The sequence below is a fragment of the Pygoscelis adeliae genome, unplaced genomic scaffold (assembly GCF_000699105.1).
Source record: "Pygoscelis adeliae isolate BGI_AS28 unplaced genomic scaffold, ASM69910v1 Scaffold393, whole genome shotgun sequence".
Classification (NCBI taxonomy): Eukaryota; Metazoa; Chordata; class Aves; order Sphenisciformes; family Spheniscidae; genus Pygoscelis; species Pygoscelis adeliae.
The window spans coordinates 54,422-70,820 of NW_008824376.1; the positions used below are offsets into that span (position 1 = coordinate 54,422).

Consider the following 16,399-nt stretch of genomic DNA (forward strand, 5'->3'; position numbering starts at 1 on the left):
GGCTCGGGTGGCCGGCGACTCTCCCCTGGGGCCGCGGTGCCCCGGCCGGGCGGGATTACCCTGGCTCCCGAGGGTCGGGGCCTTTATCACCTCCCGCTTTCCGTGCTTTGGGGGTAGCCAGCGAGCCGCCCTGCCGGCCTGAGTCCCTTCTCCCGCCTCCCTGGCGGAGTCCCTGTCCGTGTGGTGATCCTCCCGGCGGTGCTGGGGCCTCGTTGGGTTCCTGCTCGCCCGCGGGAGCCCCGTCTCCCCCTCCCCGCGCTTCCCCGGCACAATGCAAATGCAGAGGGGATTTCCCCTTCATTCAGGGGGTCCCTGATGACTTCTTCGGGCAGAGCAGCGAAATGCCTTCCTTGAGTTGGAAGGCTGGAGGTGTTTTTTCACTCATTACAGATTTTCAAGTCTTCCAGCCTTTAAAGGTCCCACCTGACCTATAGGAGAAGCCACTTGACTAACTTCCCAGTCATTGAATTGGATTAATAGCTGCCAGAGGTTTATATAGGGGATCTGTCAAGACATGAACTTCACTGAGTTTGGAGCTGGCTTATTAGTTAAAAGGATCAAAATAGTATTCAAAGTAGTGTAGTGATGAGTCTCTCCCTGGGCTCTGTTAAAGGTGTTTTCCTAGAAGCACTCGTGCTGTACGTGCTGATTTGGGTCTGTTCTGAGTCAGTAGTTCAGTCAAATGGTTCCAACAGTAAACTAGCATACTTGGAAATTCACAGTTAGTACCTCAGACTGATGCAAAATCAAATGTCCTGTTGATTTGCCTCATCATGGTGCAGACACTTCAGCTAAACAGGCTGCTACTGGACCACTTTGTATTATTTAGGTGGTGTGGCTTTAAAGCTTTTTGTTTATGTGTATTTGTTTGATACACTGTTTTGGAGAATTTTCTGTAAGTTTAAAAATCTAAAAACCCATTGCGGTTTTAAGAGTACTTTTAAAATGGACCGTGGAAAACTTTTTCTTAATATTTTGGTATTTAACTTGTATTTGTATCTCATTCTTATTCTTTAGACGCAGCACTATGAACCAAGAAAAATTGGCCAAGCTTCAAGCGCAGGTCCGAATAGGAGGAAAGGTAAGAAAACCATCAGAGATGCACTGTTTCCTGTAACTTACAGGTTGAAGGAGAAACATCTCTGGAATTTGTTTTTCAAAACATAGGCTTTAGTTCATGGGACAGAGGAAAAAAATACATATGTGTGAGGCCTGAAAAACACATGTTTTGTGTCATCTGGATTTTAGTACTGCTCCCTGAAATGCAACTTTCTTTCAGGTCACAACTGCTGGATGAGTAGTTTCCACGATGTGTAAGCTTTCATTTTAATTCGGTGACTTGTTGTGACCTGTGAAAGCTCAAACTAAACTTACCTGTTGGTTGTTCCAGTTCTGCCTTCCTCTTCTCCCTGTTGGGGAGTTCCTTCCTTTGTGCCAGCTCCAGGGCTTATCTGACTCTGCACTGAGCTGTTTCTTTTCTCTGAGCCAGCAGGTAGCTAATGTGACAAAAAAAAGCATAAAGTTTGTTCAGTGTGGGTGTTCATCTCCTAACCGTAGGCTGGGTTGTACAAAAGTTGGCAGAGTAGGAATTCCAAAATTGCTGTCTGTGGAACAGTTTAAAAATGTTAATTACTTGGTTATGAAAGTGTGACCTTTTTAAATCACTGTATTTGTGCTTCTTCTTGGAAAAAATAAAGTTCTTGGGGAAACTCTATATATATTGCTTAATAGTAAATAGTATTTTTATAATCTAGCTTGTGGGAAGGGAAAAATAGTGCTGCTGTTTGGTGTCTTTTACGCTTAAGAAAAGCATTAAAATTGAGAATGACAGTTAAAGCTGTAGGTGAAGGCAAAGTAAGTTGAAAACCATTTTTTACTACAGAGCTTTCTCATAGCTTACAGATAGGTTGCTCAGAGTGTGATATGACTGAAAAATTAAAGTGTTGTGAGATTTTGAGAATAGCTGACTGTTGTGTCTTGATTCTTTTCCAGGGAACAGCTCGCAGAAAGAAGAAGGTGGTGCACAGAACAGCTACAGCTGATGACAAAAAACTTCAGAGTTCCCTCAAAAAACTGGCAGTAAATAACATTGCTGGCATTGAAGAGGTATGGTGATACAACAAGTGTTTCCTGTTTGAAATTAAATTCATGGTGGTGAATTTTTTTGTTTGTTTGGGTTGGGGGGTGTGTGTGTGTTTGTTTTTTGGGGTGGTGGTGGTTTTTGGGGGGGTTGTGTTTTTTTTTATTTTTGCTGTTTTTTTAAAGCAATAGTTTTCCCCTCAAAAACTTACAGGTCAGGTTACTGATTGGTAAAGTTACTTGATTGATTGCTGTTGTCTCATTTACATTAATGCATATGTACCTAGAGAAAGAAGGGAGAAGGTTCTGCTGGTCAGATAGTGATTGTAGAAGCTAGTAAGCTGTCATGTATGTGTCTTGCATTCATTACAAAACTTCTCTTGATTCTTGACTTATGAACTTGATTACCTGCTTTGAAGAGAAGAGCAGTAAATGCACGTGTACTGTGCAGGCACATCTAAAGCAAAGGTTGTGTGGTGCAGAGTATAAAGAAAACCATAAAAACATCTGGAGTAAGAACTTGCAAGTCTGTATTATCAAAATTAGGTCCTTTTACTGCATGAAAATTACCAGAATTGTTTGTGGTAGTCACAGGAGATGACATTTCTTACAACACAGCAAAGACTTTACAGAACCAGCTTCTGTGTTAATGTAAGTAGGAATATAAAGGTTTCAGATATTCCTTGAATACGTCTATTTTACCTGTATAAAATATGAAGTGAAACACTGACATTTTCCATAACACTGTAGAGAGTCATGCTCATACGTGGGAGGAGGAGGTGGTGTTCCTTCATCATGAACTCAATATTACTGTAGTACTTGGTTAAAGAAGCATAATATTTAATCTGTGATTAATTCATTTAAGCAAGATTACAAGGTGCCTCCAGAGGTCACTTAGTGCATACCTCTCTTCCAAAGGCAAATACAGATTCAGTGTAGAAGCCTGGTTTGCCTGTAAGTTTTCATACCTCTGCTACAGAAACAATTCAATTTGTCTGTTTACTTAAGCTTGATATGTATATGCTGAGCTATATGAACCCAAAGAAAGACACAGTTCTTGTTCTGTTCTGTTTTGGTTTGTTGTTTTCTTTTCCCCACAGAGCATAAGATCTTTATTCAGACACAATTATTAAGGATTTAAAATGTCTTGATGTGAAGGAAGATAATGCAATATGCTTCTACCTTGATAGCTAGGTACATAATTGCAGTATGTTGTTGCATTCAGGTGGACACAAGTTGACCTTGGTAACCTTTGTGTAGATAGAAGAGTTTGGGGAGGCTAGTAATGTTGAGTCCAACATTAGTAGCTGATCTGTGTGGTTTTTAAAAGAGGCTTTTAAGTAAGAGGATGACAGTGCTTGAAGCCTCCTTACCATTTCCCCATGTGTAAGGGACAGGACATCCGTAAGTTTTGCAGGAAAGCAACACACCTGGTTTTCCTGTTCAAAACATATTTTGAACTCTGCTGCTGTGTGAAGATTGGTAACTTATATGTTTGTATACTTTAGATCTCCTCTTTAGTTCCCAAATTTGTTTTCTCGGTGTAACTTCTACTAAAAACAATACTTACGAGTTTTGTGACCTAAGTTTATTACTACTGTTTGGTTCGATGGGTAGAACTCTCCTCCTTTTTTCAGACAAAATTATTTTCCACTTAACCATAGCTTAGCCATGCCAAGAAGAAAAACCTTTTTAACTTTCCATTCTGTCTCACTTTAAGTTAAAAAACATAAAACAAACCCATGCAAATATGCCAGTATAAACTTTGAGAGTAGGAGCAAAGCAGGCTGCTATACTGGCTGTAAAACTTAATTCTTGGTGATTCAGAAGACCAGGGAAGAGGAAGAGAGCAGGATCACTGGGTGATGTACTTAGTCTTAAAAGGATCAACACGGAATTATGAGGAAGGCATAGAAGTCTGTTCTAGTGCAGTTTGTACATAAACCTCCAGTTGTGTGTGTTTATGTGCAGGAAGCATGTTTGCCTTGGGCAGCTTCAGCAAGTAGGCCAGATTGTGACTCTTGTGCCTTTGCCAATTCTGCTGCAGAAACAATAACATTTTTCTGATAGGTGACACAAATAGCTGGGAATGGTGATGTCTTAAACTGATGTGGGAAGGCTTTTCTATTAGAGCTTTTAGTTTGTAAAGAGTTACCACAGAGCTGAAGGTTTTGTTTTTTCTTCCCCCATAGACATTCCTGATACTAACTTGTTTATGCCTTACAGTCTAATAACCTATGTATGTTTTTTGCCTTTGTTAAAAATATACATGAACTGTATGATAATATATAATCCTTGCATATTTATTACTTAGTATTTAGATAAGTGTATTTTATGAAGGAACCATAGCTCTTAAATTCTACCTTTTCATATAGTATGTATGGACCCATATTTTATCATTAACTCATATTTTACTTCCAGTTTAGGTGGTGTTAATTCCAGATGCTTTTATCACAGTTATATTATTCTCTAGGAGGAGTACTAGTTTTTTAATTTTTTTTATATTTTAATATTTTAAATCTAGATTTGAATTAATAATTTATCATGCATGTTGAACAAGGTGCTGCAACATTTTGGTAAATGTTATTACTATATTTAAACAGGTGAACATGATAAAAGATGATGGAACAGTTATTCACTTCAATAACCCCAAGGTTCAAGCTTCCCTCTCTGCTAACACTTTCGCAATTACTGGTCATGCAGAGGCTAAACCGATCACAGAAATGCTTCCAGGCATCTTAAGCCAGCTTGGTGCTGACAGCTTAACAAGTCTCAGGAAGTTAGCTGAACAATTCCCAAGACAAGGTAGGTCTTTTTGGAATCTTTCATCGCTGATTTAAAGAACATATTAAGTATTAAAAGCTTTAACCCAAATTTAACAGCAGCATGTGTGACTTAAAAAGTGATCAAAAGCATATGTGCTTTTATTTATTTGCCTCTGTTGTGGAAATATGGGGGGGGGGGGGGGGGGGGCGTTTTTTTTTTTTTTTTCTTTTAACCTGATTTAAAAAAAAAAAAAAAAAAAATCTGGTTAGTCAGGCATGCTGTGATTCCAGGTATATAACTGTGTATGACAAAGTACTTAGGAAAGCAAGTTCAAGTTTTTACTGGGAAAAACTCAACAGGTTCTTTTTGTCAGGGGATTGATTCTGTTTTCTTTGTTCATACAAAACATATTTCTGTTGTGGATATAGAGAAGAAACATGTTCTTTATCTTCTACTCTACAATTCCATTTGGAATTAAACCAAGACTTTTAAAAATTAATTCAGAATCAAAGATTTAATTCAGAATAAAAATTGATCGAAGTTTTTAATGTGATTCTTTATTTTTCTACTCATTTTAAAACCATGGGAGCATGGTGTGTGTATAGATATGCGATATAACTATTACTGTAATTTTACAGTGACGAAATGGAGTCTGGGGACAATCCCTTTTAGAATAATACCCTCCTTAGGGAAGCACTGTAGCATGTTTTGTAGAGGTCTCAACTATTCTCCCTAAGCAAGTTTGTAATTTAAGAATAGATGGAGATTTATTCTCCAACGGTGTATGTTATGAAATTAGAACATGAGAGTACTTTAAAGCAGGCAAGTAATCAGTCCATTGACTTTGATAAGAATTTGTAAAAGCTTTCTTAGACTGCAAAACAGCTACACTCTAGTTCTTAATATCAAGCCCCGGTGAAGTTGGACATTAAAAAAATTTTTTTCATGTTTATACTGTTATGGCCATTAAAAAGACCGTAATTGGACATGTTGTATTTCCCAATTCCAAATACAGACAATTGCATTACCTGTTCTAATATCTTCAACAAACAGTTATTCCTTCTAAATCAGTTTTAATTTCTTCTATATTTCATGTTCAGAGTTTAATTGAAAGTAAAGGGTTTATTTTTCCTTCTTTACTAATACTAATATGTAAAATACCTTTTAAAATTTAGAAAATGGATCATCATAAGCATGTTTCTTTGATACAACCTTGGTACCAATAGATACTTAACTATGCTTTCTTCAGATAGTACAGGAAGTCAGACCAATGAGAAGAAATACTTTCTCTTATTTTTTTAAGTTCTTGCATTTCTCTAGATTACTTGTAGCATGCTCCAGCTTCCATGACTTACATAAGACAAGGTTTGATGCAGGACCCTTGATATGGAAATACTTTTTCCTACAGTTGTGGCCCCTTGGTAATTGAATTGTGATATGTTGGTCCCTGACTGGTACCATATTATTGTTGCATCGAAACACATGGCTTCGGTTAGAAGATTAGTCACGCTGGTTTTTTTCTGTATCATTTGATCTTTTGCTAGCTCTGCCTTAATACCCCTAAGCATTTGAAAATGGCTGTGCTAATACTTTGGTATAAGAATGTTCACAAGTAGACCTTTTGGTTATGCTGATTACTGTTGATACCCAGTCATTTGTGTGTCACTATTGGGGATTGGGGAAATGCTTTCTCTTTTCACCTGTATGTTATGGTTTTTATTTTGTTGTGAGGTTATCCCTAATTCTGTATAATGAGAGCTCAGCACCAAATTTCTTTTTATAGTGTTGGATAGTAAAGCACCAAAATCTGAAGATATTGATGAAGAAGATGATGATGTCCCAGGTAGGCACATGTACACTTATATGTCCATTTAATGTATAAATCTTTCAATTAATGCATTTAAATATTTAGCTCTTGATGTGATTATACTTCTCACTTGCTAAGGGAGGCTTCATATACTGGGCAGCATAAAAACATTGACTTTGGATTCTAGCTTTTGCAAAAAGTTTACCTTGTGCAAATTGCTTAATTCTTAAGTGAAAATAGATTAAAATACTTTCAGGGAGGTCGAACAGGTGATCTAAATGTCCAAATAGGGTTTTAGGGCTGCAAAATGACATGACTGACATAGTCATCAGGTTGTCTTTAAGTCAGTCTGGGGTGGGGATTTTTATTTCTGTAGTAGAAGAAACAAAGCTTATGTCAGTGTCTGAAAGTTTCTCAATAAATAAATATTGTAAGTTTTTAACTTGTCAATAACTGTCTATCAATCATCACATTCTTCTGTATGCATCAGTATGGTGTGTTAGCTAAAACAACAAACGGGTGGACCCGGAGGTTCAATTCCTCATGCTCTGACACTGGTTTATTTCTTTGTGACCTTGCATAAAAATTCACTTCTTTCCAAAATGTTGTTTCCTGGAGTACAACAGTTAATAGGTGCCTAACTTCAGGCATTCTTTAAAGAATGCTGATTGTTCAAGACTCAACTGCAGCTAGTAGAGCACCTCTGAAAATCAGATCTTAATCACTTCATGTTAGAACTTCCAGTCTTCTTACTGTTCCTGCGTTTCTAGTTCTTTGTGTATGTTCAAACAAACCCTATTTTCTAAAGCCCTTTGAAATCTGCCTATAATAAGTGGTGTACGTGAGTCTAGTTAAGAACTGCTTAACTTGTCCTATAATATATGCATTTTCATTAAACTTACGAAGGTAATGTTACCGGGCATTACTGTATTAAATGTTTTCATCTCTTTCAGATCTCGTAGAAAACTTTGATGAAGCATCAAAGAATGAAGCTAACTAAATCATTAATAGTTCTGGAAGCTGGCATGGACTAGATTTAAGAAATCAGCTATGTGGTTCCAAAGTTTTAAAGAAACAGAGAACATCATCTGTTAATAGTTCAGTAATATAAATATTTTGTATTTTTATGATGCTGTTTGTTCAGCATTTTCTGTCAGTTGATTTTGCATTTTGCACTTACTCCCAGGATCTACTCTTTTGGTCAAAAAGAAATGTCAGTGCAGTTTGAGGGTGTGTGCATGTGCGTGTGTGTATGTGTGTGGGTGTACATATAGTGGAGAACAAATTGGAGAACACTTATTTAACCTCTTCCCCTTTTCCTTTGGAAGTAGAAATAAAGTGAATCTTCAGCATTGTTACTTTTTTATTATCACCAAATAGTGCACAGAAGGTAGTCAGTCTTAAAATTTTGTCCACGTTTTGTGAGCTGGAGGCATTACACCATTAAAACTTGGGTTTAATTTGCTCTTAACTAGTGTATTTGCAGATGTTTCTCATCCCTGTTGAAATATACACAGGTAATTGTTATCGACCTTATGTTGATCCCAGATGGTACCGAAGATGAGCTGTTTTACCAGCTTGTTTGGTACAGTAACTTTTTAAAAAAGAAAACTTGGTCTCAGAAAAGTGCTTTTTTTTAACCTTTCTCAACTTTTTCTTTTTTTCTTGTCTCTCTAACCTTTTGAGACAAGCTGATGTTTGACTCCTTCCATGTAGGCTTAGCAGTATGTTCTCCTGTTGATTACATAGAGTATTTCCCATGTCAAAAGGAAAACAAACACCTTGGTTCTCTACCATCAGGTCACTTCCTGAACTTGGAGGTCTAGTTGGTAACAGTCCAGTGCGCCAGTTTTGCACAGTAACAGATTTTTGCTTGAATAACTTCAAGCTGCTCTCTTGGCATGACTGCATTTACTAGCAGCTGATGATCCACTGTCATTCTCATGGCACTAGGAATTAAATGCACTGTGTGAGCGATGTTTAAGGTGGGAGGAAAGAGTTGTTGACATTTTGCCTTGCCTCCTGCTGGGCAGTATGTGCAATGACTAGCTCTAAAGGGATATTTTTTTCTTGCCTGTAACTTACCTTTGCCTATAACCTACCTCTAGGTTTGGTGTCATCTATGTAGTAGCTTCTTAAAAACCACAAATGCTCCTCAGGCATCAGGAGGACATTGGGAGGTACTGTTGGTACAGTGCAGTATTTATGACCTTTCTTTAAAATGCTTAATGTGAACCCATTTTCTCAGAGGCTCTTTCAAGGTTCTTGATGTAATGTGCATTATGGTATAGTTAGACATCACTGTAACCTGTGTCAAGGGCAGCTGTGGCTTAAGAAAGCCATTTTTTCCTCTACATCTGTCATTAACTATGGCTTAATTGGAACATATCAGCTTTTTATGTAGGTTCATATGCTAGAGAACTGTAAAAGTACAAGGTAAACAGTACATGAGTTCTGGTGACATCATCATAAACCCACGAAAGCAGAGCTGTAGTGGTTCATCATCTGAACTCCTCCATTTATTTTATAGGCTTTGTTCAGTTTTTCCTGTTATATTTTATATACTACGTGGATCTTACTACAAAATAAAATAACAGTACAAAAGAGGAAATGCTCCCTCTTGTGTGTTGTCTCCTCCTCCCACCAGCACTAGCTGAGGAATGACAGGTGGATGCAGCAGCTGTTTCAAACAGCACTGCATCCTTACTAACAGTGGTTAAGGAAGATACATGCAGGACTAGGGAGGATCCTATTAGAGCTTTAGGATTTCACACTCCCATATACCCACTCTCCTGTTTTCCCTGCAGTGTTGAATGAAACTTTGGTTTGTTGTATGGCTAATCTTAAATCAGCTGCAGATGCATTTTTTCTGTTTATAAGGAAGAGATGTCTTCATTAACGTGTGTACGGGCACACTGAATTGCCTTTTGCTGCCCCTGCAAGCTCAAAGAGCAAATGAAGGATACTAGGAAACAGGCATTTGTAGTGTTCTTCCATTTGCTTAAGGGGCATGAGTGAAGAACGTTTCAAAGTAGCAACTGTCCTGAGTTTATGTATGGGACATCCGCTCCCCCTAAATACCAGTCAGATACTGAAAATTCATGCTCATTGGTTTCTGATGTCGGAAGTATGTCAAAAGTAATTTTATGAGAGATTAAGCATTGGAAACAATGATACCCTAAGTTTATATAGTTGAACTTTCTGACTCCTACAAAATACTCATTTAACTTTTGCTCTTGGTCATGACAATTTGCGTGTTAAACCCTCACTTTTTCCTATGTTTGACAACCAGTAAACTAACTAAATATGCTAGCTTATGTAGTTATATTATCTTCAGTTTTCTCACTGTATCTGGGAACAGTCAACCACTTATGATTTGCTGCTGGAATACTAGAGCTTATCAATCATTAAACTGATTTTAATTAAAAAGTAACCCATCGAAGCTGTTGTGGGAAAAGCTCTTTTTCTTCGTATTTATTCATGGTATAACTCAAAGAGCGTTTGTACATGCTGATGGAAATGCAAAGTTACTAAAAGTTTTGGGGAGTGTTGGTACAACAAAAACTCCCCACGTGAGGGTGAACATTACAATGTTCTTTGCTTGGCTTGAAGCACAATAACCACTGTGTTTCTGAAGCTCTTGAACTTACTTGCTCACTATTTAAATACTGTTGACACACTAAAGATACTGGTAAAGATACGTGTTAAAGAACTTGGCAGTGATTTGAAAGTAGGAAGATAGAGCAGAAAGTAAGTTGAAACATCTCTTGGATTGTATGTGAGAGAATCGAAGCTGAATCAGTGAAGACCAAAGAATCAAGAACTTGGCATAAGTGTAAGATGGCAAATGCTAGTCTTCCTGCCCTGACTGCTAGTAGATTTCTGTAGTACCCTAGTTTATGGATGGGAGACCTGTGACTGGCTGGCTTCTCTCAGGCAGGAGAGCAAGTCTGTAAAAACCTGCAATTGCGGTGCGTTTGCTCGGGGCGGGGGGGGGGAAGTCATGTATGATGGATGGCAGAGATTACAGTACAGTCTGATGCTGGAGACTTGGTACTGAGTGCTGGTAAGGGATTTCTTGTGCAGCACGTGGTGACAAAATAAGTCTGCAGCTAAGAGTGTTGCTAGGGTGGAAGGAGTTGATATAAAAACATTTAACATACAATACAGATCTTCGAAAAAAAAGTAGGGTTCGGGTGAATTTTTTCTTTTTAACTTATGTAGGAATATTGAAGAGTGCACAAGAATGATAAGGATGAATTTAGAACTGCTACTCAAGTTTTACTGAAATATGTTGATAATTCACTAGTATTTGTCAACTTTCCATGGGAACTAGGAGTTGCTATGAACTCCCTTCTGCCAGGATCTTCACAAATAATGTTTTGGATTTGGTATGTACAAAATGAGCACTGGAGGGCTTACAGATGATTTAATTACTGAGCAGTGTATTGATTGAGCAGTGTATTGCTGTTAAGAGGAAGGAACTGAGGAAGTTATAACACATAGTAAATCTGTGCTATATGCAAGAGATGAATTCATGCCTCTACTGAGGAATGACCCAGGAAGGATTTCCCTAAATTTCCCTGGAATCAGACTGCGCTGCCCCAGACAGTAGGGATGTACAGAGGGGCTGAGCAAACTGCCCCATAGGTGAAGGTGAGTGAGTGAATTCTTCCACTGGCTCTTAAGATTAGTCTCCTCTTATTATTTTAAGACGGTGGTGGTTTGTTGAGCAAAGTGAACAGACAGCTTGTTCTCAAGATCAAGATTAATTAATTGATGCATGTTTTGTACTTGAGCAAATGAAGTGATGCAGAACAGAAGCCCATCACAACACTAGCCATAGGAACTTTACGGAAGTGACAGTAGAAGTACAGGGAATGGTTATTCACGTTCAACTGTTTGCTTTCCCATCAAGTAATTTTTATTTTTTTTATTCCCCCTGCTTTTTCAAAGACCAGTTTGCAGACACTGAAGAACTTCATGGATTTATTCAGAAACATGGGGGCCGCAGTGCCAATCAAGGATTCAGGCAGCCAAGCAGAGCAAGCGAAGAGACTAATTCTAAAATCGGTGGTCTCGGTATGTTTGGGTGGAAGCTTGGGTTGATATTTAGAGCAGGATTATTGGGAACTGGGCTTTAATTTCAGACTCTGGCATTGTGTATTTGGCAAGAAAAAACAAACTCTTACATCTTCCAGTGCCTTGGTTTGCCTCTATTTCAGGAGTACTGCTCTAACTCCTGTAAGTATGTGGTATGTAAATTAATGAACACCTGGATGCTTCTTGAGAGGAAAGAGCTACATCTGTGCAAATGGTATAAAAAGTTACTTTACTTCCACGTGATAAACACATACTATTTGGTGGGCTGTCAGTACTGTTAAACACCCTTTCACTAAACAACAGACCCACAGCTTGCTCAGACGCAATTTTTTCTGGTATCTGTCAGATTCTCAAATATGAGGTGGCATTTCCTTGAACTTTGCATTGCAGATGGATTTTGCAACTATGCTGAATTAGTTGCCTCCTTGGAGTAAAAGGAGATTATCTGCTCGTTTGAGGTCTTGAAGTTGTTTCTGATACTTTATCAAAAGTATCAATGCTAAGGCAAACATTGAAACAAAAAATTACGTTCCAAAGCTTTTTGACCTTTCAGTGCACATATCCCAGCTGAATAAAAGGAGTTATGCAACCTCTTGCCCTTTCTTGCAACATCCTTGCGGCAGCTATAGTAACTGCTTATGTCAAAAAGTAATATTAGAAAGTATTTAATGTGTTTTTAGATTCTGTCTAATGCAACTTAGCTGACAAAGAAGAGCCAATGCCGTGTGACCAGCTCTCTACAGACATTGGGAAATGTGGCGCAAACTACATTTTGAGAACGTCAGATCTGATTTTGAGGCCATGTGTGAAGCTGGAAATTTCCAAGCAATGCAAATTATTGCCAGACATAGGTAAGTGAAGACTTAAAATCTCAACACATTGTCAGCGGGATACCAGACCTTTGCACACCGAGAGTGAAGTTCCCTGAAAGGCCTTCACCAATCTTAGGCTTCCCTGCCACCAAGGGAGAAAGTCTTCCCTTTCTGTTGCTTTCCCAAGCGCCAGCAGTAGTAGCTGATGTCTGAGGTCAACTGGATCAGCTTGTTCAACTGGTTGTAGATGGACTTTTTTTAAAGTTAGTTTTCAGCTTGCCTTATGGTGAAGTCTGACCACGCAGTTGTGCATAGTAGTACTGGCACATGCTAAAAGCTCCACCTGACAGCTTGCTTTGGTTGACTTAGCCAGCTTGTGAAACTGCATCCTGAGCTGTGGTGGCAGTATTTGAACCTGCAGGTCCCACAGTGCATTCTGTGTAAGTGGGTGCCTGCAGAGGAAGCTGTAGCTTTGGGGCCCATGTCAGTTGTTTCCTTACCACCTGCTAGCTAGCCTTAAATTTCTGTGAAATAAATGGTAACCTTTCAAAAGGAAAGCATTTGCATGCAGTACTTTTGGGCAGGCTTGGTAGAGATGACGATCACTGCTAACACCTTGCAGACCAAGGTAGCCTTTTAATGCTACTGCTGCTTGCTCTGCTTCTGAGACTTGTCTTGGCAAGACGGTATGGGGGAACTCCCAGTGCTGCTGCCAGGGTCATACTGAGTTTGGGAAGAAGGGAAGGATTTGCCATATTGATGCCTTGGGTGAGCGATCTGGTCAGATACTGTAACTTGCAGTTTATTTTTAAACTTTTAATTGTGAAATAGGGGTTCAGTACAGTTCACTATGCCTTGTGATGCAAAGGCATTATCTGCATCGTGGGCTGATAAGCTGCAGCATGTGACGCCAGTGTGCTGTTACTGCAGCCACACTCCAACCCAGCCATCCCACTGCTCTGCAGCTGCACAGCACCCGAACACAGCCTTCTCCTTGAGCCCATTTTGCCTGTCTCTTTTTAGACAGCAAACTGATTTTCTGGGGCAAGCTGTTGAAGTTTTGATTCACACTGCAGGTTCTTGTTCACTGAAAATCTCAGTAAATAACTTACAAAGTGAACTTTAATAAGGAATTCCCATTTTTGCGACAAGCTCTGGTTTCTGACACATGGTGTTTAACTGAAAATAGCTGTAACTTGCTTACAGCATTTTTTACAGTCTCCGGGGAGTAATGATGCAACTGAAGTTTCTTCTCTGTTCATTTTGAAACATTTGCTCTATTGCTGGAGACTTTTTGGTCTGCTCTGTGTTGAGTGGCAGCTGTAATTAGCGATGGCTTGCATTTTTGCATGTTTCCGAAAGAAAGCAAATAGATCCTAAAGTAATTTTTACTTTGAATAAGGACTTCTTCCCATGTCTGTCTTAAGTTTCCCACAGCCTGCTTCGTCAGCTTGACTGAAACACACCAGGTTTTCTCATAATCTCCTGCTGGATATTTGAGTGTTTTGCTGAGATTTCCATTTTGACACAAAAGCGATGTCAGTTTTCTGAAAAACAGGGAACGTGTTAAATTTTCTAGTCTTTTCTACATCACCTTTCTCTCAGCTGCATGATTTCTGTGTTGTTGTAAATTATTAACTTTTAAACACAGAGATATTATTACCTCTATCTCTTCTCCTGCTCTTTGAGCTGCGGAGTTGCTTTCATTGGCAGCGTGCACTGAAAAATCATGTTGGCCGCTTTCAGCCCTGAAATTGTAATAGTTTATCCCATTACATGGTGATTTTCCAGCTCAGTTCTCCTGAGGACCTTGAAATGGGTTTTCCATAAAAATATTCCATCCGCTCTTTTTCTTTTAAAGGCTATAGTCAAATTGAAGGGACAACCTAGCTATTGTTTCTAGTGGTATGTGTGTTCTGACGATTTTGTTAAGTTATAGAGGATTTTTATAGTGCGGTCTGGGTCACTGAGAACTTGGTGACTTCTTTGAACAGGATTGCTTTTTCTTTGGGAACAAGCAGAAATACATCATTAGCATCTTAACTGGTGGAAACTCTTCCATGAAAAATGCATACACTTTTTATGGTTTTAATCTGCACAAGCACTCCATGAGTTTGCAGTAAGCTGTAATAAAGGCTTAAATGTCTTATACCACACTTCCTCAATGGCTCACAGTACCATCATCAGGAACGTATACCAAGTGCATCTTCCTTTCTGACTGCTAGTTTTGTCATCTCCCTTTCCCTATAGCTGTTGTGAATATTGTCTGAGAAATAGAGCTGTTGAATTTGGGCTGCCTGACATCACAGTATGCTAATACTTTCAAACTGCTTGGGCCCTCAGGTTCATTATGGTTTGGGATGGCCAGCATTTGTCAGGAAAGAACAAATGAACGAGTAGCTATTCAGAACAAGACTTCACTTGCATTGAATAAACATGATGAGCAATTCTTTTTATTGTTAGTTTCTCTGCTGAGACATTAATCTGTGTTAAAATTTGTATGAGATGTGCTTTGGTTCAATTTTTGCCCTTCTGTGTTAACTCTTAAATAAGCCAAGATGAGAGAGGTGATTAAATACTTGTCCTTAATTAGTCTTACCCTTATAAGCAGTCCCATGAAAAATTGCTGTGGGGAGGTATTACATGCATTTTCTACTTGCACAATAAAAAGTAACAGTTGTTACTACCATAGTTAAGTAATCCTGTTAAATCAAAAATATCTGAAGGTTTTATACTCAGAAGGTCTCTTTGATTTGGTAAAAGCAAGATAAAGGATAGATGTCAAAGATGCCTAAGAGCTTTTTTTTTTTTTTTTTTTTTTGCTTCCCCCCCTGTTCAAGAAAGCAGCTCCCTGCTGTATGTACTATTATTTACTGTGCCCTTTCCTATTGTGCTTCATCCTGTATCATAGTCCAAATTGTTTTGCAGTGGGGTACCAGCCTTTTTTAGCAAACTCAAGACATTCAGCTGACTGTCTTCTGAGTTACAAACCTGAACAACTTAACAGACATCTCTCACTGAGATGTTGAGGAAATAGCTGGTCAGGGCTTCCCAAGTGCTCTGACTTGCAGCACTCCACAAAATCTCAATCATGTGATTTAGCAAGGCATAAATAAGCCTGTTTTTTTTTTAATAGGCTTAATTACACCCAGTGAAGCAATGTCCTTTTGCTTGAGCAGGGAGTTGCCAGACTGCTGTGAAGTCAAAACATTGCTAGGAGAACAGGAAGGTTCAAGCAGAGCCATCAAGTTCATAGGACAAGCAGAAGGAGCGTCCTGCTCCCTGACATGCTCATGACCCTGTTCCTTCTACACATGTACACTTCCATGGGATTTAGTGGTGGGGTTTGTCTGTGACGGTAAGACTGAATGATTCCCTGTTTGCCATCACTGCTGACTTAATAAATGGCATGATCAAGATGAGTGTGTGTCTGGCTTTTTTTTTCCCCCCTCATGTGTACTAGTGAAAGAGAAATGAACTGATGGGCAAGAGGGCACAATCTGCCTGGAATAATTAGTGCCTTGTATTCAGCAAGCAGATCTTTACATAACACCAGTGATGTTATTTCTTCTTTCACTTAATTTTTCTGTGATTTAGTGTCTATATGTCAATGCCTGCGGGATTCCAGACTCATCCAGTCCATGTTCAACACCACACCTGGCAAATAGGAATTTTAGGTATGTTTTCGTGAATAAGGAGGCTAGCACAGGCTGATACCCAAAGCATTCGCTGAGCCAGTGCAGCTGCCACTGATGGGCTATTTTCCACCATTAGTGGAAATGGGTGTAGCCAATGCCATTCCAGTCAGTGTTGGGCTAATGCTTGAATCTCA

The 16,399-nt window shown here is 39.0% G+C and overlaps 1 protein-coding gene and 1 long non-coding RNA gene across 2 annotated transcripts in view; both read left to right on the top strand.

Moving 5' to 3' along the window:
- BTF3L4 (basic transcription factor 3-like 4) overlaps window positions 1-10,086 on the top strand; it is a 10,507-nt gene extending 421 nt beyond the window's left edge. Inside the window, exons 2-6 of the mRNA XM_009320176.1 lie at window positions 1,018-1,081; window positions 1,993-2,106; window positions 4,683-4,884; window positions 6,629-6,688; window positions 7,606-10,086. Of these exons, the coding sequence (XP_009318451.1) occupies window positions 1,028-1,081; window positions 1,993-2,106; window positions 4,683-4,884; window positions 6,629-6,688; window positions 7,606-7,652 (477 nt within the window). The 5' untranslated portion in view covers window positions 1,018-1,027 and the 3' untranslated portion in view covers window positions 7,653-10,086. The remainder of the gene's footprint in view (window positions 1-1,017; window positions 1,082-1,992; window positions 2,107-4,682; window positions 4,885-6,628; window positions 6,689-7,605) is intronic.
- Window positions 10,087-10,701: 615 nt separating this feature from the next.
- On the top strand, window positions 10,702-15,985 carry LOC103913655. The gene is made up of 2 exons (XR_663435.1): window positions 10,702-12,606; window positions 15,747-15,985. It is a non-coding gene; the product is annotated as an uncharacterized LOC103913655 (long non-coding RNA).
- Window positions 15,986-16,399: the final 414 nt, after the last annotated feature.